General features: G+C 48.7%; 3 protein-coding genes and 2 pseudogenes across 3 annotated transcripts; 1 reads left to right on the top strand and 4 right to left on the bottom strand.

Annotated features, from left to right (window-relative positions):
• The first annotated feature begins 8,046 nt into the window (after window positions 1–8,046).
• Window positions 8,047–10,832, top strand: LOC112883079 (heat stress transcription factor B-4b-like). The gene is made up of 2 exons (XM_025948306.1): window positions 8,047–8,743; window positions 9,789–10,832. Exons 1-2 carry the CDS (start codon window positions 8,486–8,488, stop codon window positions 10,452–10,454), a joined length of 924 nt encoding a protein of 307 aa, XP_025804091.1. The 5' UTR covers window positions 8,047–8,485; the 3' UTR covers window positions 10,455–10,832.
• Window positions 10,833–11,284: 452 nt separating this feature from the next.
• Window positions 11,285–14,648, bottom strand: LOC112883077. The gene is made up of 6 exons (XM_025948305.1): window positions 14,299–14,648; window positions 13,944–14,033; window positions 13,623–13,856; window positions 13,372–13,474; window positions 12,337–12,566; window positions 11,285–11,916 (listed from the first exon to the last, which is right to left on the bottom strand). Exons 1-6 carry the CDS (start codon window positions 14,625–14,627, stop codon window positions 11,706–11,708), a joined length of 1,197 nt encoding a protein of 398 aa, XP_025804090.1. The 5' UTR covers window positions 14,628–14,648; the 3' UTR covers window positions 11,285–11,705.
• Window positions 14,649–15,071: 423 nt separating this feature from the next.
• LOC112883078 lies at window positions 15,072–16,262 on the bottom strand (annotated as a pseudogene).
• A 2,337-nt stretch (window positions 16,263–18,599) lies between these two features.
• On the bottom strand, window positions 18,600–19,886 carry LOC112881337 (peroxidase 2-like). The gene has a single exon (XM_025946003.1). The coding sequence runs from the start codon at window positions 19,884–19,886 to the stop codon at window positions 18,843–18,845; it is 1,044 nt and encodes a 347-aa protein (XP_025801788.1). The 3' UTR covers window positions 18,600–18,842.
• A 1,167-nt stretch (window positions 19,887–21,053) lies between these two features.
• LOC112881336 lies at window positions 21,054–22,006 on the bottom strand (annotated as a pseudogene).
• Window positions 22,007–22,589: the final 583 nt, after the last annotated feature.

Raw genomic sequence — 22,589 nt, 5'->3', positions numbered from 1 at the left:
TTGCTTGCAACATTCCTCCGTCACTTGGTTAATTCCCTGCATGCACTTCGTTTCTGGGTTCTTCTCTGTTGACTGTTGTGTTCCACGGAAGAATCCCATGTTTCTGTTGCTGCTGCGTGCTAAAACTATATTCACTTTCTGATAAAACAGGGATTGTTCTCTATTGTTTATCCTGGAAATGGTGAGGGGTTTTCCTGGCTTATCAGGACTACTCTCCAATAGGATTTATACAGTTTTGAAGCAACAACTAATTAAGATAAAGAAACTGATCATTACTACCACATAGATTTATGTGCATGCAGAACTTCTATATGCTGATGATCATATAAACAAGTGCTTGTGTTTTTATGTCCTTATTTTGTACCATATATACTTTGTTCGTTTATTCTTTTTCTCCTGTCATTCTGAGTATGATCTGATCAACATCCATTGGCTTTTGTCCCTGCATACATCTTAGTTGACAGCACATATAACTTGGTACGTAGTATAACCTAACGCCTTATCACATGCATGATAACACTACTATGTGCATGTGTGCATTGCATCCATGCTTCAAGGACACAGGCATGCACATTGACATTGAGAACCAGGCAACGAGCTGACGATTGATCAAGCAGGGTGTTCAGTTTGGCAGTAATTTTTTTTTTGTGGCATAAAAGGGGACCAGCAGCGCAAGATGTGGCGCCGGTGAATGTTGTGGTCTTCAACTATATTTCCGTGGTACCACTTGCGTAAGCAGGAAAGCCTGAAACATCTCAGAGCAGCAGTTGAAGGCTCATTATGTGATGGAACCACCTCCCTTGTACCCTGCCGGTATCATACTCACTACTGACTGCAGCATCTTTACTTGCTTTCCATTTGTGATACATAACACATGAACTCGTTCATAGAGAATAAAGCCTTCAAAGTGCTTCTTCTCTCTGGCTACCTCAATAAATTCATGCACCATAGAACTTCAAATGCCCCCCTGAATGTATCACATGCCATCAATTTTGCAGAAGCTGAAACATTCATGGGCATTTCTTTCTGTCAAAATATTCTCTTTTTGATTATTTTTTTGGATAATAATTTGCTGGAGCAGGGAGCTGAGTGAGTCCATGCATGTTTCGATCTTTGACTGGTAGGGGACTGGTAGCCGGCCTGTAGGTGTCCTTAAAGCTGAGCTTGCATAGGAGCTAGCTACCAGTAGTACTGCTGCATGCTTTGATACCCCTTGCAATATTTACAAATCGACAATACTATACTATATAGTTTACTCTTGTGTCCAGCTTTTTTGACCATCTAGCAGGCAGCACACTGTCATTCCTCTAGGGTAAAAGGAAGATGGGTAGCCAATGCCAAGCCAGACATGATTAGATTCTGCAAGGAAAGGCAGGAAAGATCTATCTGTACTATATGCATTGCTTGGCAATAATCTAAACGAAAAGAAAAAGCTCATTTCTTTTGGAAAATGGATGCAGGTTCAGATCTGCTGCCAAGCAGTCAATACGCACAAGCAAACAACAGGTGAAACTGTTGTCGTGTATGAGCAGAGGCGAGGTGAGAAGGGAGAAGGCCGGGGAGGCACTGGTGCATGTGACACCATGTGGAGCAACAGAGTTACAGAAGTGAGTACCAGACAGCCAAGGAAGAGAGCCCTTGGCCATGCTCATGCACTTGTGAGTTGTGACTCTCTCTCTCTCTCTCTCTGTGGGAAAGAGAGAGAAGACTGTGCAGGAGAGAGGAGAAGAGAGAGGCTGATGCATGCACTACTGCACCCCACAGGCCATGCGATGCTGCAGATCGGTAGCTCGGTTCAACAAGCTCAAGTTTAAATGAGAGAGAGAAAGAGGGAGATCATGAGGGGGGGGGGGGGGGGGGGGGATGGAGAGTTTGGAAGCTTCACGGATGCGAGCCCTGGCGTGCACTCACGTGTGGCAGTGCACGAGCTTGTTGGACGCATGTCCTGTTCCATACGCGCAGGCGCAGTTACAGAGGAGAGGACCCCTGTCGCATGCATGCACGGGGCAGATGGGCTGCTTGATTGTTCCAGCCACCTCTGCAGCTTACTCAGAGCTGAGGCTGAGCCCCCTGTGAAATATAATGGTGCCCTGGATGACAACAGCATGGCATCCATGGAGGAGAAATGATCTCATGCTACTTCGGTAAAGACCTATACGTACGTGCTAGCAGGATATATAGTTATTCAACTTTCGCTACCATATATATATATATCTAAGTATATCTATTTGGTTTCCTAGATAGGCATAAAGTTATTTATATATATATACTTCATGCTAGTTTTGGTGATATATATATATATATATATATATATATATATATATATATATATATATATGATGAGTTTTATCTACACTCGCGTGTAGCTACTCTTATCATCATTATACCACTGTCCGCACACTCATTTATCACTTTAAGTATGTTCATATACTAATTCTAAGATACTTCAAAAGGATATATAATTTTTTTAAAAAACACCCCTATTTTTTAAATATATTATAATTATGCCTTAGTACTAGTATATAAAAATTAGTATGTCCACGTACTATATGTATGGTCACATACCTAACTTATATACCATCATAGATATTCTAGTATGATCATATACTTCACGTACATGCTCTTCGTTGGGTTCGATACGTCCTACGTTATGAGATACATACGTGGGAGTAGCTACAAGTGCATGTAGAATGGATTTTCCATATATATAATATATATAGCTAATAAAGTAATAGCAGGAGGAATTTATTATTATTTTTGAAATAGAAGGAATGGATGAATATCTGTTACACTTCAGGCTGCAAGATCTCATGGAGATCAGGAAGGATGAAAATGTACAAAGTTAATTTGTTTGAGAACGAGAAGAGCGCTCTTTTCACACAAGATAGTATATCTACTGAAGGCATGCTTATCTTGGTGCTTATAAGGTACTCCGCCTCTCAATGTCTTTGGTTTAATTTGAACGAACTTTGTGCACACATTTTTGGCTACGGGTACGGTAGCCTTGCCACAACTTTGTGGCGAAAAATTGGTCTCCTAACCTAGGCAAATACTTTGGGAAAAAGTAGTGTCCGTGACAAATGCATGGGTTAATAGGAGGCTAAGAAGTTAGTTAATTAGACAAATTAATAAAGCTTTGGTCGCTAAACACTGAGTAACAAAACTGGAATGGTCTAAGCTTATGTAAGACACAACCTTAGGCTGCAGTGTAAACAGGCTTGACGTGCAAAACACCACAAATGGAAGAACTGAATGAAGAAGAACGTGAGAGGCGGGGAGAGAAGACAGAGATATGTGCGCATGTGTAAGCAAGTTTGGAAAAAGGAGGACTTAGAGCAGTGGTGATTTCACATCTTTACAGCTCCTTTTATGCATGTGTGCAAGGACTTTAATCAGTTTTCCCTAATGCTCTGACTTCTGACCGCTCCCCCTCTAGCCCTGCTTTTCCCTCTCTTTCTATGATAAAGAGAAGGAAATGTTCTCTGAAAAGCTTCCTTTGTCTGGCGAGCGACCTCCCCATCTTTGGAGTGTCTTTTTCGCCTTTTCCGTTTTCCTACACAAAAAAGCTCCCTTGCTTGCGCATAGAGATGGTGAAAGAAGAATCAACCTTTCACGCAATGCAGCCACAGCAAAAGATTTGCATTGGCCTTCCCATCCAGCAAGCTGATCTACTTCTAGACCTCCAGTACTACTCTAGGTAGTATAGTGCTAGCACCAGTGCATACAAGGGACAAACAGTAACATACACACATATGCATTGCCTTTGATGAAAAATGTACGTACGTGTACTATCGCTGTGGACCTAGGTAGGCACCGTATGGCTGAGATGTACATCATATCGCAGTACTGTGTGGGCACTAGACTAGCCTTCAAACTGATCTGATGCAAATCAAGGTGCTAGCTAGCTTTAGGAGTAGGAACAGCTAGCATAAACATCTAGATCTCTCTCTCTCTCTAATCAAGTACGCCTAATTGTCTAATCCTCCACATTGTATTGCAGGTATGTGAGTGGCAATCATGCTAAAGTCCAAGATTGCAGCTGTTCTCTATGCAGCCTAGGGAGCCGGGAGAAGCTTTCACATACACATTTTGGTCTCTCCTCTATCTTCACATGACCTCTATGCATGCATGTCTTGCCCTATATGCCTGCCTGATCTACTCCTAGACAAACTGCTTCAACTTTTGCAAAGTGCGTGCTGCCGTCTTCCAGTGAGTATTATTTTTAAATAAATCTCTCTCTCTCTCTCTCTCTCGTTCTAATCACCTTAATTATGCCCCTAACTAGCCAGTGTCAGTTCACTGCACGAATACACATATGTTCTTTAACATACAGACAACAGTATCACATCAAAACTGTTTGCGCACATACATATATATATATATATATACATGTATATATATAATAAGCGCTGCAGTATCTTTCTCATGCCTGCACGCATGCAATGATATGGTAAAGAATGGGTGATATTTCAGAGGAATCTCGAGATGAGAGCGCGGGACGTCGTTGTGATTTGTGTGGCACGAATACATGTCTAGAAAACTGGTTTTTAACGGCATCTGGGCATGGGGTGTCATCAGATAATGTGGCCCGCCTGATCTAGCTAGAGAAGAAGATGACAACATTCTTTGCACGACATGATCTCTCTCTCTCTCTCTCTCTCTCTCTCTCTCTCTCTCTCTCTCGTAGCTAGCCAGTTGCTCTCAGCCCATCCCAAATTAATATAAAGCATATGGAATACTAGAATAATATGTGATAGATGATCTCTCCATCTCTCTCTCTCTCTCTTCTCTTCTCTCTTCCCTCTCTCTCCATCCAGTCACCAGCAGCATGCAGGCAGAGGCAGCAGTGTTCTTTTGTAGGGCTTATTATTTTATGCATATTTCGCTCCCCGGTCAAAGATAGATCTAGACCTGGCAAGGCAGAGGCAGTACTGGGCCACATGTGGGCATGGGGATAGGTCGTCATGTGATGTACTCACAATATGTCTACCACAAACATATGATTAAAGCAACCTTGTCATATGTGGAACAGAATCTTCCATAATATTCAAACTCCGCAGCCAATCCACACTGCAAACTAGCTGTGCACGGAACCAAAGAGCTAGGTGTGATTGTGCCACACACATGCCTCTCCTCAATTTGCACCCTCCTCTAGCTAGGACTAGCTAGGAGGCCGCCTCATCTAATCTATCTCTGAACCCTCCACTCCTGCTTGTTTATTTCTAATTAATGAATTCTTTATTTCTTATCTGTTTCCTTTTTTTCCTTCTTTGTCATCTTTGAGAGAACTACATGAATTATAGTTTTTTCCCTATACAAGCAGGAACGTACGGTAGCCAGGGGCAGTGTACAAAATGTGCTGCATGCATTAGGCCCCATATATATATGTAGTAGCTGGCCAGCTGGCTCCTGCATTGTATTGTATTGATGCACCACGGATATGCACATGCTGCTTGCAGCCTGTGGCATGCAAGTGATGAGTACTTCTTGCATGCCAAAACCTAGCTAGCTGCATCTATTGATCACCTGCATGCTGGGGAGCCCTGGAATGCATGGATCTTGTGTTGGGTGTAGCTGGTTTGACTTGTGTGCTTGCCCTTGCAGCTTGCTGCTTGGACTTGGTTTGCATGCCAAAGAAAAAGAAGGAAATTAAGGAGGAGGCCACAGCTGATTAGTCCTGTGACTGCTCGATTTATATGCTATGTGTGATCTTGCAAGGTTCATCTACTTAACAATTTATTTGAAGTTTGAAGTATGTACTCACTCACTCACTCTCGATCACAAGCTAGGCAGCTAGCTGGCTGGGTAGCAGCAGTGACTGTCCTGTGCAACTCATCAGCTCATGATGCTTTGTGCATGCTAGCCGGGACCAAAGGCCTTGTTTTTGTTTGGTTCAATGCTGATTGAAAAGTTGGGAAGAGAGGGAATCAGGAATGTTTGTTTGCTTGCACATTGATATGATATTAATGGAAGCAGCAGCCCTGCCTAGCTTGCATCGCAGCAGCATCACACACACCCATGCATGGCTGGATGCAGGCGCAGGCGCAGATGCAGATGCAGATGCAGCAGGGCCGGCCTGGGAGGCCGAGAAGGGCACTAGAAAACGATGCTGGAGTGCTAGCTTCATGGCATTTGCAATTCTGCATTGCATTGCCTCCTCAAATAAAAGTGGATCGATCGATGGATGGTCGTCATAACTCACTCCATCCAGGCATGCATTCACTGCACGCCCTCTCTCTCTCTCTCTCTCTGTTCGTCTCTCTGCTAGCTGGGTCGTCGTCTGCTGGGGTCAGCTGGTATAGTGTGTAGTAGTTGCTGTTCCATGGAAGTCACGGGGCTGCCTTGAAACTTGCAAGCAGGCGGCAGCAGCAGCACGAACAAAAGTATCTCTCGTTCTTCACAGCCACAGTGATCGAGGCCGCAGCTAGATCGAGCTCTTAAAGAGCTAGCTAGGCATGTCAGCAGTGTGCAGGTGGAGGGGACGGAGAACAATTTGGTCACTAAATACCATGAGGATACGGGCCGTGCGGCGCAATTATCTACGCTTCGTTCCCCTTCTTCTCTGCTGCGTCGTCGTCGATCTACGGACCGGGCGGAGCGGAGGGGAAGGGGATTCCTCTTCCTCCGGCCAGCAGCTAGCCATGGCAGCAGCCGCGTGCGGCGTGCTCTGATCACCTGCTGGCTGCTGCTGCGGCGTCTTTTCTCTTTTCCGTCCCTCCTTTTTCCCTTCTTTATTTGTAGTGAAACGAGCCAGCCAGCCCCCGTGCCTGCTGCTGCGAGGTACTAGTAGATGTGTGTGTGAGAGAGAGATCTCTATCATCGGAGCAGCACGGGCTCGCAGCTCGCTGCTGCCAAGTGTTCTCTTGTACGTTCCATCACGTCAAATCGCCCATGGATCGGCGATGACGGGAGTGACGCAGCGGCGGAGGACATTCACGGAGACTCGCTTTTGGATGCATCTGTTGAACGGCTTCTGTTCACATCGCTATATGAAAGGCACCAGCAGCAGGCGCCCGGACGCTACAGCCACAGTATTGTTGACGATGCTACTAGATTTTATCTAGTAGCACCGCAGCGTTTACAGAGAGGTAAGTTTTTTTTTTGCTAATTAGCGAAGTACCAAGGGTAATAAAGATTTACTCTACCTCAAGTGGTTCATATTTGCATAACTGCCAATCCAATATGTTAATGTCCTACTCAAGAAAAAAACAATGTTCCGCTCAAGTAAAAAACAATATGGCTAAAAAAAACTGTTTAATTGAAGTTCATCATCATGTAAATTAACCTTTAAATAAATAATAAACAATATCTTTTAGAATATGTCACAAGAGTTATATAGTTTATTCCAAATCACAAAATATCCATAGAGTGAGCAAATAAAATCAAAATGCTTTTGCTTGGCCACATCAACACAACGGCAGCATTTCACCTAAAACTACTCTAGATTCAAACTAAAATTTAGAAATGAACTGTTTAAATATAATATTGAGGGTTGAAATGTGAACCGTTTGATAGTTAAGTTGGAAAGTAAATCGGGCTAAAGCTGAAGGTTGTATGTACTTTTTCCCCAAAAAAAGAAGTTTAATTGTATGTTAAATCAGCCTCATGACATCTCTTCCAAAAGGATCTAAAAAGATCCAAAGAACAGCGAGAAGGTGCCGTACTGCGCCTTATGTTTATGCACAATTTGTAATAGTATAAACGCGTAATGTACATCACTAGATCTCCTCGAAGCAACACGTATGCCCTAGCTATAAGTTAACAAGCCTATATGGAGCGACATGAGCGAGGGTAATGCCAAAAGAACGACCTAGCAACCAGCAATGGAAGAGCTGATTCATGAGCTTCTCTCTCTCTCTCCTCACAGCCATACCATGCATCATCTTCTTCCGTTCTTCTCTCCCACAGCTAGCTAGCTGGCTAGGCTATCACACTGGAGCAGAGCACCCACACCACCCTGCACTGCTCCTGCACAGATATCCATGCATAAGCATATATAATGATGAGTGAAAGAGAGAGAGAGAGGCTGGGCAAGGGTCCAGGCAGAGGCAGAGACCTGACCCACACGAGAGAGAATATTTGAAGGGAGGAGCTCGTGGGGTGTGTGTGCGGGCGCATGTGTTTATGTGTGCAAGTGCGAGACAGTGAGACTGGAGATAGAGCTAAAGAGCGGCAGCCTTTCTCTCTCCTCTCAGCTCACTCTCTCTCTCCATCACACACATTCTCTCTCCTCCTCTCCTGCAGCGGTGCAGCCTGAGGCCGGCCGGCTCCGTCTCCATCTCCATGGGTAGCTACTACTAGCTAGCTTATATTGCAGCTCGGTCCTGCTCTCTCAGCCCGCTCACCTCCTCATCTTCTTCTCGTCCTCGATCTCTCCCTGCCGAGCTACACACACGCGGCTGCAAGAAAGAAAGAGAGAGGGCCTGGGGGCGGCTGAGAATCATTCGACCAGATCGATAGCTTGTCTTGGGCGCGCGCGGCGGCCATGGCTTTCCTGGTGGAGCGGTGCGGCGAGATGGTGGTGTCGATGGAGAGCTCGCCGCACGCCAAGCCGGTGCCGGCGCCGTTCCTGACCAAGACGTACCAGCTGGTGGACGACCCCTGCACCGACCACATCGTGTCCTGGGGCGAGGACGACACCACCTTCGTGGTGTGGCGCCCGCCCGAGTTCGCCCGCGACCTCCTCCCAAACTACTTCAAGCACAACAACTTCTCCAGCTTCGTCAGGCAGCTCAACACCTATGTAAGCTTAGCTTGCTTGCTTCATCTGTTCTTGACTTCGTTTCATTTTGTTTTGGGTTTTTGTTTGGTCAATGCATTGCCTTATCTCTAGATTATTATTGCTTGTGTGTTTCCTAGAAAGTGACAAGCTAGCAAGCAAAAGGTTTTGGTACTCTTTTTCACTGGATTTGGTTGCGCAATGTCTATACTGCTGCACTCTGCGGCAGGATGGGATGGCATTGGTGTGACCTGCCAACTAGCCCGTCGATTTCTTGCTCCCCTAGCATGTGACAAGAGGAGAGCGAGCATGCATGCATTTGTGGCTTGCATTTCTCGCCATTTCCCTTGGGATTTCTGGTTGACTTGCACTTGCTGAAAGGGACTTTCCTTTGCTTCGATTATCCAAAGGAATTATAAGGGTTTATCCTTTATTTAGAGCCTCAAAATCAAAATAAAATATTTGTTTGGTTCTACCATGATACTGTTTGGGTACTACTGCCTTGTTCTTTTTGTATACTTCTTGATCTGTTCTCCACTTCTTCTCTCAAGTCTCAACAACCATTGACCTGATGATGCGAATCCCCCCCCCCCCCCAATTTTCTGTGAGTTAGTAGCAAATCCCAAATCACAATTGTGCATGCATATAAAAATACTAGGATTTCATGAATTATGAACATGCAAAGAATGTATGCATGGAATCCTTTATTTGTACCAGCACTAGTCTCACACCCAATGATTGGGAAAAGATTGGCACAAATGAAATACAGAGAGATATACCCTATGGTATTCTGTGCCAACAAGTATATACCATGCATTACCACCCCACATGACGTGACTAGCAGTTGACTGCACAGTAGCACACACATGCACACAGCAGCTTTGAGCATTCATCGTCAACCACACACCTCTCTTGCTAGCTACATGTGTACGTTCATCTGCCATGCATGGTAGCTGCAATTGCAATGTGCTGTTGTGCAACAGTGTCTTCGTCGATCTCATTAATTCCTCATTTTGTACCAACACAAACTCATTGCAATTTTTTTTGTTTCCTGCTGTGTGTGTTGCAGGGCTTCAGGAAGATCGTGGCAGATCGGTGGGAGTTCGCCAACGAGTTCTTCAGGAAGGGAGCCAAGCACCTCCTCGCCGAGATCCACCGGAGGAAGTCGGCGCAGCCTCTGCCGACGCCGCTGCCACCGCACCAACCCTACCACCACCACCACCACCATCTCCATCACCACCACCTCAACCCCTTCTCCCCGCCGCCCCCGCCTCCGACCCAGCCGGTGTACCACTTCCAAGAAGAGCCCGCCACCGCGCATGGTGTCCACGGCGGCAACAACGGTGACGGCAGCGGCGGCGGGGACTTCTTGGCGGCGCTGTCGGAGGACAACCGCCAGCTGCGGCGGCGCAACTCGCTGCTGCTGTCAGAGCTGGCGCACATGAAGAAGCTCTACAACGACATCATCTACTTCCTGCAGAACCACGTGGCGCCGGTGACTAGCCCCTCGTCGGCGGCGCACGCGTCCCAGCTGCCCAGCGCCGGCGCGGCGTCCTCCTGCAGGCTGATGGAGCTGGACCCGGGCTCCCCCTCCCCGCCGCCGCGGCCGGAGGCGGCGGACGACGATGACGGCACGGTGAAGCTGTTCGGCGTGGCGCTGCAGGGCAAGAAGAAGAAGCGGGCGCACCGGGAGGACGGCGACGAGGACCATGAGCAGGGAAGCAGCGAGGTCTAGCCGCCGGCCGGCCGGCTTGCTCTCGTGTACATATAGAGATCAGATCAGAGAGGAGTAGTTGCATCGCTAGCTCGCTAGCTAGGCTTTGGTAATTTCTTTTGAGTGCGTACTGAGATTAATTTGCAATAGGTGCAAGCTAAGTGTTGATTAGTCTGAGAGTAAAACTAACAAGGATGCATGTTTGTTGGCGTGCATGGATGAATCCAAGTCAAGTAGTTGCAGAGGCTTGCACCACCTGCTCATGTTCTTTCAGGCCGTGCATGGAGGAATATGGGATTGACTGATGGTCTCTTGCTCATGATGCCATCCATGAAAGGACTAGTTAGGCTACTCAGTTCCTAAATGCATGCTAAGCAGTCCAAATAAAGATTTCATGTCTTATTAGTTTTTCTGGAAGTGATGAAAATATTTTTTGGAAGAAATAATTGCTGATGAAATTCTACCAAAAGTTCTTTTGGTGTCAACTTAATCCATGCATCTCCAGCTCCGGCGATGCATGCTCGAGGGAGCTTAGTTAGGGTTCACTGCACTTGAAGTACACCCTATACACTGCAAGTCACTAGCTCACCGTGCTTAGGTAAAAAAAGAAACAGAAAATGCACTCCCTGCTACATATCATATAGCACATTGCCGTCGACAGGAATTTTTATATTGCTGAAATAACTTTTGTACATCACTGACCAGGAACAAAGAAAAAAAGGAAAAAAAAACATCATATCGTCGTTCTCAAACAAGTGATTTTCTTATTTAAAAAAATATTGATCCAAGATGCTCAACATTCTATCTTCCAGGAATGACAAAGTACAATTGGTCTTAACACAAGTACAGTATAGTAGCAGCAAGCCAGCAACAGAAAGTAATGTGTCTCAACGGTGTTGATAGCTAGCTCCAGCAGCAGTTACATGCTATTCATACACAACTGTTTGGTCCACAGGTGTTAATAAACATATATAGTCACCCACCACCAAGTTAAAAGTTTAAAAGAAAATGAAGAAACAGACCCCATCTAGCACTATAACTGAACAAAAAAAAACAGTGTGTACAAGAGCAATCATATATATCTGAAGCTAATTCCGGGCTGACTTCAGATAAGATATGCTTACGTTGTTACTCTTTTGTCATGGTATAGTATATGATGCATCCATCTCAAGCCATTATATGTCATCTCACAAACGGTAAGTACTCAGTCCTCTTTGTGAAACCTTTAAGATCAGTAACACTGTTGCAGTTAAGCTGTATCTACGAACACCGTCAGTCATCTGTATAAACTGGTTTTTGCCAGTTTTTCGTATTCTTCTTAGGATCATCACAGAGAGCAAGATCCTTGTCAAACTCTTTCATTGTCTTCACAAACGTCCTGGCACCTTGCATTATCAACCTTTCCACCATGAACAGCTGGTAATTGTTCTCAATTATCAGATCCAATATACTGCTGAAGTTAGATGAATATGCTAGCTTGTACCTGTATGCACAACATGTCACCATAAGAGACACAAACAATGTAATTGTTGCAGGAGAGCAGATGCAAATGCTGTATGGCTCACTGCTATGCAAATATTACTTTTTATCAACAGTAGTCCATGGTGATAGTTCCATGAGAAAGATGAAACCATCTATTACACGTGACAAATTTAAACATTCGAAACATAGTACATAGGTAATTACTCAGTAATGCAGTTCCTGAAATAACAGGAATCATGAAGCCTTGGTCAAGCAGGAATATGTATGAGAACCAGGCTCAAACCTTGAACTTGCAACATGTCAGTGTGTGGAGGGATATACCCTGGAATATTGAATATACACCACCGGAGTGACGTCTCAACAATTCTTTGATGTATGAGATGGATGTGCAAGAAGAGTAGATATAACGTGTCAGTCTTACCTGTCTGATAGAGGTGAAAAGAAGCCTGGGGTCCTTTCATTCGAGGCAATGAAAAGAGTACGACCTGGTTGAATCCATTTTGCAATTCTTTTCTTGATAAATTCAGGGCGAGTATCTCTGTCAAGATGAGGATGAAGACTTCGCTCAACACCAAAACTATCTTTCCTATTCTTCAGTAGGTCACCTCGTCTCACATGAATAGCATCATAGTCACCGAGTATCTCTTTCATCTGAATGGAGTACAAACATTTAGAGGCGGAGAATAGGATGCTGTATTGAATAAGTCAATATTACTAAAAGGATATTGAATACATGGGAGATTAAGTTCTCCCTGTAAAGCCATGCACAATTGACCACAAAGGAAGGTACAAAATTCATTTCAGAAGAACAACCTTGTTTTTCAAACAAAAAAGTTGTACGGCATAAAAATAGGGTTCAAAATTTCTTTAACACAAGCGGACCTGTATGCATAGAAAGCAGACGTAATACCATGCCACACCCTATTCCAAGAATAAATGTGGCAAGCATGACATGTCATGATAACGTCATATGAGAAATTGAGAATATACTGGATGAAATAACCATTCGCTGCTTGCTGGCAAGTTTAAACAGGCAGACTGGCAGAGGACAGCTGCTGCCTATGCCACATAACATGGTACATTCAAATGTATAACTATACTACAACAGTGTATAGGACAGAAAGCTGTATGTTCGTAACAGGACGTGGAAACATCAGTGCTTCGAACTGGGAACCTGAAAAAAAGCTACTCTGGTAACTGGGTACATTGAATTACTAATGGTATTTTTTTTCTCCATCAGGCATCAGTCATGAAGAGATGAATTTCCACATGACAGTCAATGATGGGTTAACAGAACAACATGATTCAACAAATTAGCACATAACAAAAATAAGGAATACGATTTTGAGCTAAGAAAGACAGTGGGAAAAGGTTATTTTCCTAGTGGGTTGGTGTAGATACTTTTATATAAAATATTTGTTAAACTAAACAGAAGTCAATCACTTGATGAGATTACCTTGTTCGCTGCATCCCGCAGTTTCTTTGTTGCCATTGTCGGCAGGAAAGTGTATGGTAACATCACAGAGCTACGCTTGGTCCGGTCCTTGCACTCCATAAACCTGAACTGCAATGATGATTAAAGTCTATACCTGAAGTTTATGCGTTACATGATTGACATGATTAACTGTTACTATGACCTTAAGCTATTTTCCTGGATGCAGGTAACATGGTATAGACTCACAGGGAACTAGTATAATTATTCCTTACCAAGCAAGAGGACTTGCTGTGCGATTTATGAGGAGAGCACTTGAGTAATTTGGATTTTCTTTGAGTTCAACTCTGCTAACTCCCTGCACATCCACCACACCAGCCTCTCCTAGTTTTGTACTTCTTGATATTATCTCGTACCACGATCTTGGATTATCCAAAATTACTGGTACAGTTCTTGACATGAGGTCTAAATCATATAAGGATTCCATTGCACAAGAACCTGTCTCCCATCTGTGAAGACATTGATTCAAGTACTAGAATCATTTTCAACTATAGAGCAGAACTGTAGATGTAGATCAGGTGCTTAAGAAGCAAAACCTTTGCTTTGAAGTTGCATTGCTTGAGTGAAGGATCCCCTTTGTATTGTGCACTGAACTAAGGCACATCTTTGAAGGCATGACGAGTATCCTGCAGGAGGGAGCCATTGCACGTTAGCACAAACCCACATTGCACATAATTTGACCATACTGAAAAGTTAAAATTCAACAGAGCCCCCTGTTTTATTGCAATCTGCTTCTTATCTTCTAACTGGCCTAAAATTTCGATGCAATTTGGAATCCAATCGATAAGGCGATATTCAACAATCATGAACCCATTTGTGGACGCCAAGAGCCACCTAGCGACCTCAATGCGGGAGAAGAGAAGAAGGGGACGAAGCGACGAAGCCAATTACCGGTCGAGGAAGAGGGCCTCCTCGAGGGCGCAGCGGAGGCTGGACTCCTGGTGCCCGAGCCCCGCGCAGGAGCCGCAATGCTTGCCGGGGCAGTCGATGCGGGTGCCCCAGTACAGGTACTTCCGGTTGCCTTCCCGCTTGTCGACGTCCCGGGGCGTGAACCCCAGGAAGGACAGCGTGTCCGTGAAGGACACCGTGTCGGTGAAGGACAGGAGGCACAGGACGGAGACAGCCGCCGCGAAAGCTATCGCCGCAAGGAGGGCCCTCTTAAGCGGCAGCGGCAGCGGCCCCTGCCTGCGGCCGCCGGTAATCCGGGGATGGATCGCCATGGGAGGTCAGGGAATGCTCTCTATTTTTTGTGGGAGAAAAAGGAGGAAGAAGATGTTGGAAGGTGTCTAATGTGATGGGCCGTATGGGTTCCGCTACGGCCCAGTAGGTAAAGTTTTTGGGCTAACATTTGACCCATGTAGGCTTCAGCAGCCCATGCGCAATACTCTCCCGTTCATTCGTAAAGAGCCATCATTCATCCATCCAAATTTCACACACTTTACCGTATAAAAAAATTCAAATTTCACACACTTTATCGTATTAAAAAAACCAAATTTACTCTGAGTTCTAGTAAAACATTTGCAAAGTAGTAACTCAAGAAATGATTTTACTTCTTACAAGGAGGGGACAACAGCAGAAGAACACGCAAAGTAAAACAGCTCACATGGTTACACACACCCAAAGCACAAACATTTCGAAAAGAATTTATCCCACGGGAAATTGAACTAGTTGACGACCCGGCAGTTCCTCCTGATCTCGCCATTGGCGCCGGTCTTCACCTCGATGCCGGCCATCTTCACCATCGCCTTGGCGAACTTCTGCTCCCACAGGCCGGGCTACGAACGCGTTCATCACCACCGACGCCGTCGTCCGCACCGACCTGAGGAGCGCCGCGTCCGACGTGAAGAACGCTGTGGTTGAGCACGTTCCTGTAGTACTGGTTGTTCAGCCTGACGGGCGTCACCACGTCCTGCGCCACGGTGGGGTCGTTGGTGGCGTTCGGGTTGGGCGGGCACACCTGCCGCAGCTGCGCGGCCAGCCCCGGGTTCATGTCGGACATCGACGCGTTGAGGCGGCCGTCGCTGACGAAGGGCGAGCAGTGGGAGCGCCCGACGGTGTGCGCGCCGGAGAGCACGACGAGGTCGTCCACGTCGAGCCCCTTGGCGGCGAAGCTGGCGGTGAGCTCGGAGAGGTTGAACGAGGGCGGGGGCAGGAACTGGAGCGCGTCGCTGGAGTTGGACACGCGCCCGTCGCGGCGGCCCGCGGGCACCGTGAAGTTGACGTTGCCGCTGCTGAGGACGGCGCTGGCGTCGCGGGCGGCGAAGGCGAGGACGTCCGCGCAGGAAACGTTGCCGGGGCACGCTGCCTCGAGCGCCGCCTTCGCCGCGTCGATCACCTCGAAGCCGTGCAGGCTGGGGAAGTTGGGCGGGACGGCCAGCTTCTCCGGCTGCGGGTTCGCCGGCGTCGGGTCCAGCAACACGGACGCGTCACATCCCTAAATCAAACCACACGTGCGTTGACCATGGAGTTCAGTATGCTGCCCCCAGCTGAAGAACACGACCACGTCAACCGAACACATGTAAGCAGTAAGCTTACCTCGACGAAGCAGTCGTGGAAGAGCATCCGAATGAGGCCCGCGCCAACGCCAGGGTTCGCTCTCACCGCCTTCTCGACGACATCTCTCACGATGTTCTCGGCGTTGGGGCCGTTCTGTCGTAGAAGCCAACGGCGAGGCCGCCGGCGCTCGGGCTCGGCGCCGGTGTCGGGGTCCGGGGCGGGAACGGGAACGGGATTTGGACCGGGATGTGGAAGCCTGAGCCTGAACCCGAGCCGGAGCCGGGGTAGCCGTAGTCAGCTTGGCAGGCCACTGAACCGAGCAACACGAGCAATGCCGGCACGGCAAGCTTGGCCACCATCTCAGATCGTCGAGCAGCAGACGCTAGTCGAAGTGGTGTTGGCAGAGGGCTAGCTGGTGGAAGGGAGAAGAAGTGATCAGTGATGAGTGGTGAGGAGAGCTGCCGAGGAGGGAGCGGGGCCAACATCCGGCGGTTTTGGAAGAATGTATGTGGTCAGCTGGTCGGTCGAGTTCTTTAGCTCAGTGTTCAGGAAGAACATGGGAGGCACAGCTCACCGGTTGACTTCGGCCCGAATTAATACGCTTCTTGTCAACGTTGTTGGCGTCTCATTGGCCTGAACATAGCTGGGCATCGGAGGCGCTTCGTGCGGCTGTTGCCAGGATAAGGTTGTCTGCAGTCTGAACCTGATGATGGTGCTGAAGAATTGGAGGCAGAAAATAGACCCTGCATACCGAGAGCAAGTTGGCGATTCCTTGGCAATTATAGCTCCATGGTTTCTGGGCATCCAGCTACCAAGGGCAAAAAATTTTTGCGTTTACAGCGTTTTTGTCTTTACGCATCTAAACGGACCGGCGTATTTTTTTTTGGCATTTAGGCCCTGTAAACGCAAAAAAATTTTGCGACGGAATCTTGCCAATTTGAAGTACTAAATGAAATCTATTTACAAAACTTTTTGCACGGATGGGTTGTAAATCGCGAGACGAATCTAATGATGCTAATTAATCCATGATTAAGCAATAATTAGCGGATGGTTACTGTAGCATCACTATTGCAAAATATGGATTAAGTAGGCTCGTTAGATTCGTCTCGCGATTTACAGCCCATCCATGCAAAAAGTTTTGTAAATAGACTTCATTTAGTACTTCAAATTGGCAAGATTCCTTCAAAAATTTTGCGTTTACGGCTTTTTTGCGTTTACAGCTTTTTTACGTTTACAGCCGCCATTTTGCGTTTACACGCGATCTAAACAGGCCCCAGGCTGGAACAACTAGGTGTCTGGTTACCTTACCATGCCAGGTACGAGACTGAGCTAACAGTCTGTGCTAACGTACGATCCTTTTCAGGCCACCAAGAAATCCTTTTTCCCTGTTCTGCTTTCTCAGTAGTAACTCCCAGTCTGAACAGACACTGTGACCGCTTAGGAAGGATCAGAATGCAAAAACTAAGAAATTTCTTGATCCTTTCAGTTGGATATTGTTAGTTTGATCCCCCTCCATAAGGAGGGATGGATATATGATTCAGAATTGACGTCATTTGAAATTTGTTTGCTTAGGTTTTAATTGTTGTCCCTTTTTATTTTATCTTGAGTTGCCTTTTTTTTCATTTTTTCAACTACTATTGTCATGATTTTTGTTTTCTTCTTCTACCAATTCCAGTATTAGTTCCGGTTTCACAGTCGTAGCAAGCATCTCCTAATGAAATTATAGAGCTCGGTTTCTTGACGAAATGGAGTAGCTAGTGCAGAATCGATCTAATATAATGCACGCCGTGATTTACGAACGAAGAGTATATATGGGTGAGATGCCGAGATGGTGGGAGGAGAGAGTGAACTAACGTTCGGTGCTAACTACTGCTGCTCTTGGGCGGTGATCACGGTGGTTCGGTACAGTTTGAACTCGGAACGCCAGACAAAAAAGTAAAGTTGGCACCCGAAGTGTGTGCATGGGCTTCAGGGCCTACCAGCAAAGCAATGTTCGGCCTGCACAGCCTGTTGGTCTTTTGGGAGGAGGCAGGAGCAGCAGCAAGTCGATCGCCGTCCTCCACGAAATGGCTCTCCTGCTGAGCGGCTGCGTCGCGCCGGCGGTCGTAGCCCACGCGGCCCGGCCGGCGGCGGGACTGCTCCAGCGGCGGAGGCGGCCAGCCCGGCTCGTGGAGCTCTCCTCGGCGGCGGCTCCACGCTGTCCAGCGAGGTCGCGTCGTCGCGAGCCCGCGACTACGGGGTCGTGGGCGGGACCAACAGCGCCGTCGCGCCCACCGCCATCGAGACCACCGTCGGGAGGGTGCGTATTCGCTGGTTGTAGGCCTCGGCCTGATGCTGATGACCGTGGATCATAGACGGGGAGAGCGCGGCGGAAGCCGGGGGCCAAGTGGCGCGGGAGCAGGAATCCGAGCCATACCAGGGACCTATTTAAAAATATTCGGATCGTTGTTAGTAAATTAGGTGGTTATTTATAAATACTGTGGATGTTTATGTAATTATTGTGATAAAAATAGGGGGTTATTTGTAAAAACTGGAGGCCTCACTGTAAATACTTGGGTGCGTCGCATGGGTTCGCCGCCAGCGGCCCCGTCGCCATGCCTCTACTCGAGCACGGTCCTCGCGCCACCTGCTGTGTTAATTTACAGCCATTCTTGACTGACAATCCTAAAAGGGGAAAATTTTCAGGTTGAGCCAAAACAAACGGAACTTTGTTCAATCATCTCATCTTTGATATATTCCAGTACATCTTCTGGAAATATAATTCAGCACAAAAAACCAACCTCCTCATCTCAAAATGCAATGAAAGAATCAAGCCACGTGCTTCTGAAGAAATAATCGCAGCAGGCCAATAAGATACTAATTGCACCATTGAACGCCCGGGTTAATCAATAGTAACTGCAGGTGGCAACTTCTCGGAGTCGTGGAATGTCGGTCGCAGCTTAGTTGACCACGCGGCAGTTCTGCCTGATCTCGCCGTTAGCGGCGGTCTTGATCTCGATGGCGGCCATCTTCACCATGGCCTTGGCGAACTTCTTCTCCCACCTCCCGCGCACGAACGCGCTCTCCACCAACTTCCTCGCCGTCTGCGTCGACGTCAGCAGCGCTGCGTCGGAGTTGAAGAGCACCTTGTGGTTGAGAACGTTCTTGTAGTACTGGTTGTCGAGCTTGTCGGGGGTGACGATGTCCTGCACCACCGTGAGGTCGTTGGTGAAGTTGGGGTTGGCCGGGCACTGCCCCTTGAGGATGGTGGCGAGGCCCGGTTCCATGTCGGACGGCGGCGTGGAGATGCGGTCGGAGAAGGAGGAGCAGTGGGAGCGGCCGATGGTGTGGGACCCGGAGAGCACGACGAGGTCGTCGACGTTCATGCCCTTGACCCTGAAGCTGTCGATGAGCTGCGACAGGTTGAAGGACGGCGGGGGCAGGAACGCGAGCGACTCGCTCTCGAGCGACACGCGGCCGTCGAAGCGCCCCGCGGGGAGCCTGTAGTCGACCCTGTAGCCGCTGAGGAAGAAGGCGGCGTCGCGGGCGGCGAACTGGACGACGTCGGCGCAGGAGACAACGCCGGGGCAGTACCTCTCGAGCGCGGCCTTGGCGGCGTCGATGACCTCGAAACCGCGCAGGCTGGGGAAGTTGGGCGGGCCGAGCTTCTCAGGGCGCGGGTTCGCCGGCGTCGGGTCGAGCAGCACGGAGCCGTCGCAGCCCTGGACGAAGCAGTCGTGGAAGGCCATGCGGATGAGGCCGGGGTTGAGGGTGGTGGCGTTCCTGACGGCGTCCCGGACGATGACCTCGGCGGGAGGGCACGAGTTCTTGTAGAAGCCGAACTTGAGGCGCGGACGAGGAGCCTGGGCGGGCGGGCATGGTGGGCTTGAAGGTGGAGGATTGCCGCCGGAGCCGTAGGAGTAGGACGACCCTGCCGCCGCCCCCTGGGCTGCAGCCACGGCGCCGAGCAGCGCAACCAAGATGAAGACGCCACGCCCGGCCATCTTCCTGGTGCCTGTACGTGCACGCTGTTGCTTTGAAGAACTGAACTTCATCTGGACGTCTACTTATAGTCTTATACACATGGAATGGAATGGAACGAAGCCACCAGAGGAATGTTGGTGGCTAGCTTCTTGTCTTTGCAAGGTTGATGAAGGGCATGCATGTTGTGTACTAGCTCATCCCGGGATGCACGCGCGGGGAACATGCTGACACAACTCAGCACTTGCCATTTGGTCGATATGATCCCTCTGACTTTGTGGGATACGCACCAAAACCAGGCAGGCACCATGTGGACACCAAGTGGGCCGGGATACAAATCTACAGTGGAGAAGCTCTCTTCTTCTGCCGCGCGCGGCGCTTAATCTACGACTCTCCTGACAGGGCGTCGCGCACATTCCTAACAATAATTCCTATCTGAATTATGTCGGTTATTGCGCAGAGTCAAATGCTTTCAGTTGGCTACATGCTCATATTGGCAGCAATAATGTAGGATCGCAGCAAGCTAATCCATTTATTGGGATATTCGCATAATTCGCCATTTAGATTGCTGGAATGGAGGTCGTAACGTGAGCAGCGCCGGTGCTCGGGTAGAGAAGAGCAGTCGTTTTCTTGTCAAGATAGATAGCTACATGCTGCCATTGCGAGCATTGCAGGCCTGAAACATGAACATGGGCACACATAAGATCAGTTTGATTTGGCCAGATATATATCTCGACAGGCGGCTGACTCGGACCGATAGCTTGTGCAGGCGACACGAATGAGTTAGGGTTGTAGAGGTACATAACGTTGTAACTAGGGCCGGGGTACTGTTGCGGGCCTAAAACACCGACATCATCGAATTTGGGGTAGTACTGTGGAAGTAGTTTTGAGCGGCAGCTCAAGAACATCGCCCTACTGATACCATGTAACTAGGGGTGCGATTTTGGATTTCTTTTGCGCCATTATTGCGCCAACCCACAGCTCATTAGAAATGGATTAATCCATATTTCAAAGCAAGAAAATTGACAGGACAGGGACTAAGGGCGTGAAATATTATTTTATTTTAGGGAAAAATCTGTTTGTGAACACTGAACTATCACCATTGGCCGATTTTGAACCCAAAACTACAAAACCAGACTAACAAAACCGTGCAAATTACCCCGAACCGAAACCCCTGATTTTGCGCCTCGTCACCCGTCCGACGTGGCGCTACTTGCCCGGTCGGCGCCCCGGGCCTCGGTGGCCGCAGCCAACTCGGACCTCCGCGCGCAGCCGCGCGCCAGTGCCGCCGTGCGGTACGTGGCGACGCCTTGACGCCGGTGTCGGGAACGACACGTCCGGCCTCGCCCCCCGTGGCCGCGCCACCATGTACGCGCCCCGCCTGACGGCACGATCCGGCACACCGCCTCGCTTGGCCTCCTCTGCCTGGCGGTGGCGCCAAGATCTGGATCCGGCTCACCTCCTGGCGTGGCCGTGCCCGTGGCCGCGACCAGCGCGGCGGCGGCGACCTGGATGGGCGCGCGGCTGAGCAGGCAATTGACGTGGTGTCGATGCACCCGCGGTGGAAGACGTGGCCAGCAGGCACAGCGTCTCGCCGTCCCGAAACTCCGCGAGGCACATCGCGCAGCTTCCGTCGTCGCCGTCGAGCCCTTTGGTCTATATGTACCACATGTGGTGCACTCTGGTGCCATCAGCCTCCTCCTCCTCCTCCTCATCGCCCGCTTGATCCGCCACCGCGCCAGCCAACACCTGGCCACCGTCCTCCTCATCCTGGCCAGCGCCACCTCCCACGCCCGCCGCCGCACGAGGCGGTGGACGAGCAGCGCGAGGATGAGTACTGCTGAGACGGAGAGCAGGAACACCGAGAGCGTGATGAGCGGCATCGGCAGCCGGCTTGAGCTGAGGTGGACGGTGGCGGCAGGGGACACTGGCAGCAGGCAGAGATGGTAGAAGGCGCACGAATCAGAGCAGTTATTGTTGCAGGCAAAGGGGTCCGGCAGGAAGGGAACACCACCGGGGTCCCGTCCCGCTGAGGCAGCGGCCGCGGCGGCTTCGGCCTCGGCTCCGGCTCCGGCCTTGTCTTGGGCTTGGGCGGCTTTGGCCGCGGCAGCGGCTTCTCCTCCTCCTCCGACGGCGGTGTCATGGTTTTCCTCGCCGCACGCTGCAGGAAGCTGAAGCCTTTCTTGGCGTCGTGCCTGCCGCTCGCGCTCTGGCTGCCACTGTGCCGCGCCAGCGCTGGGGCGGCATTGGGGGCGGGCTATGACAGCAGCACGTGCCGCACGGCGAGCGGCGGCGTGCAGAGGACCGAGTTGGCCACGGCCGCCGCGGCCCGGGCCATGAGCCACACCGAGCGCACAAGACGCTGACTGTGCAACTGCACCACGTCAACCGGGTGACGTGGCCTAAAATCTGGTGGTTTCAGCTTGGGGGTAATTTGCACGGTTTCATTAGTTTGTTGATGCAGAATATCTCATTTTATAATTTCGGGTTCAAAATCGGATGATCGTGATAGTTCAGGTTGAAATACGAATTTTTTCCTTTATTTTAATATGACACTTTGATGACTAACGTATGTATGAAACATTAAACATTTGCGCACAAAACTAAGAAAAATTGCTACTTAGGAGAAACCTAGTTAGATGGACTTATATTTGTGATAGAAGAAGTAGCTTGGAATCTTACTGTTACTAATTGGAGGTTCTTTGGAGGTTCCTTTTAAAGTCTCC

Source organism: Panicum hallii, chromosome 2, assembly GCF_002211085.1.
Source record: "Panicum hallii strain FIL2 chromosome 2, PHallii_v3.1, whole genome shotgun sequence".
In the NCBI taxonomy this organism is placed as follows: domain Eukaryota; kingdom Viridiplantae; phylum Streptophyta; class Magnoliopsida; order Poales; family Poaceae; genus Panicum; species Panicum hallii.
This window is presented reverse-complemented; position numbering and strand designations above follow the sequence as displayed.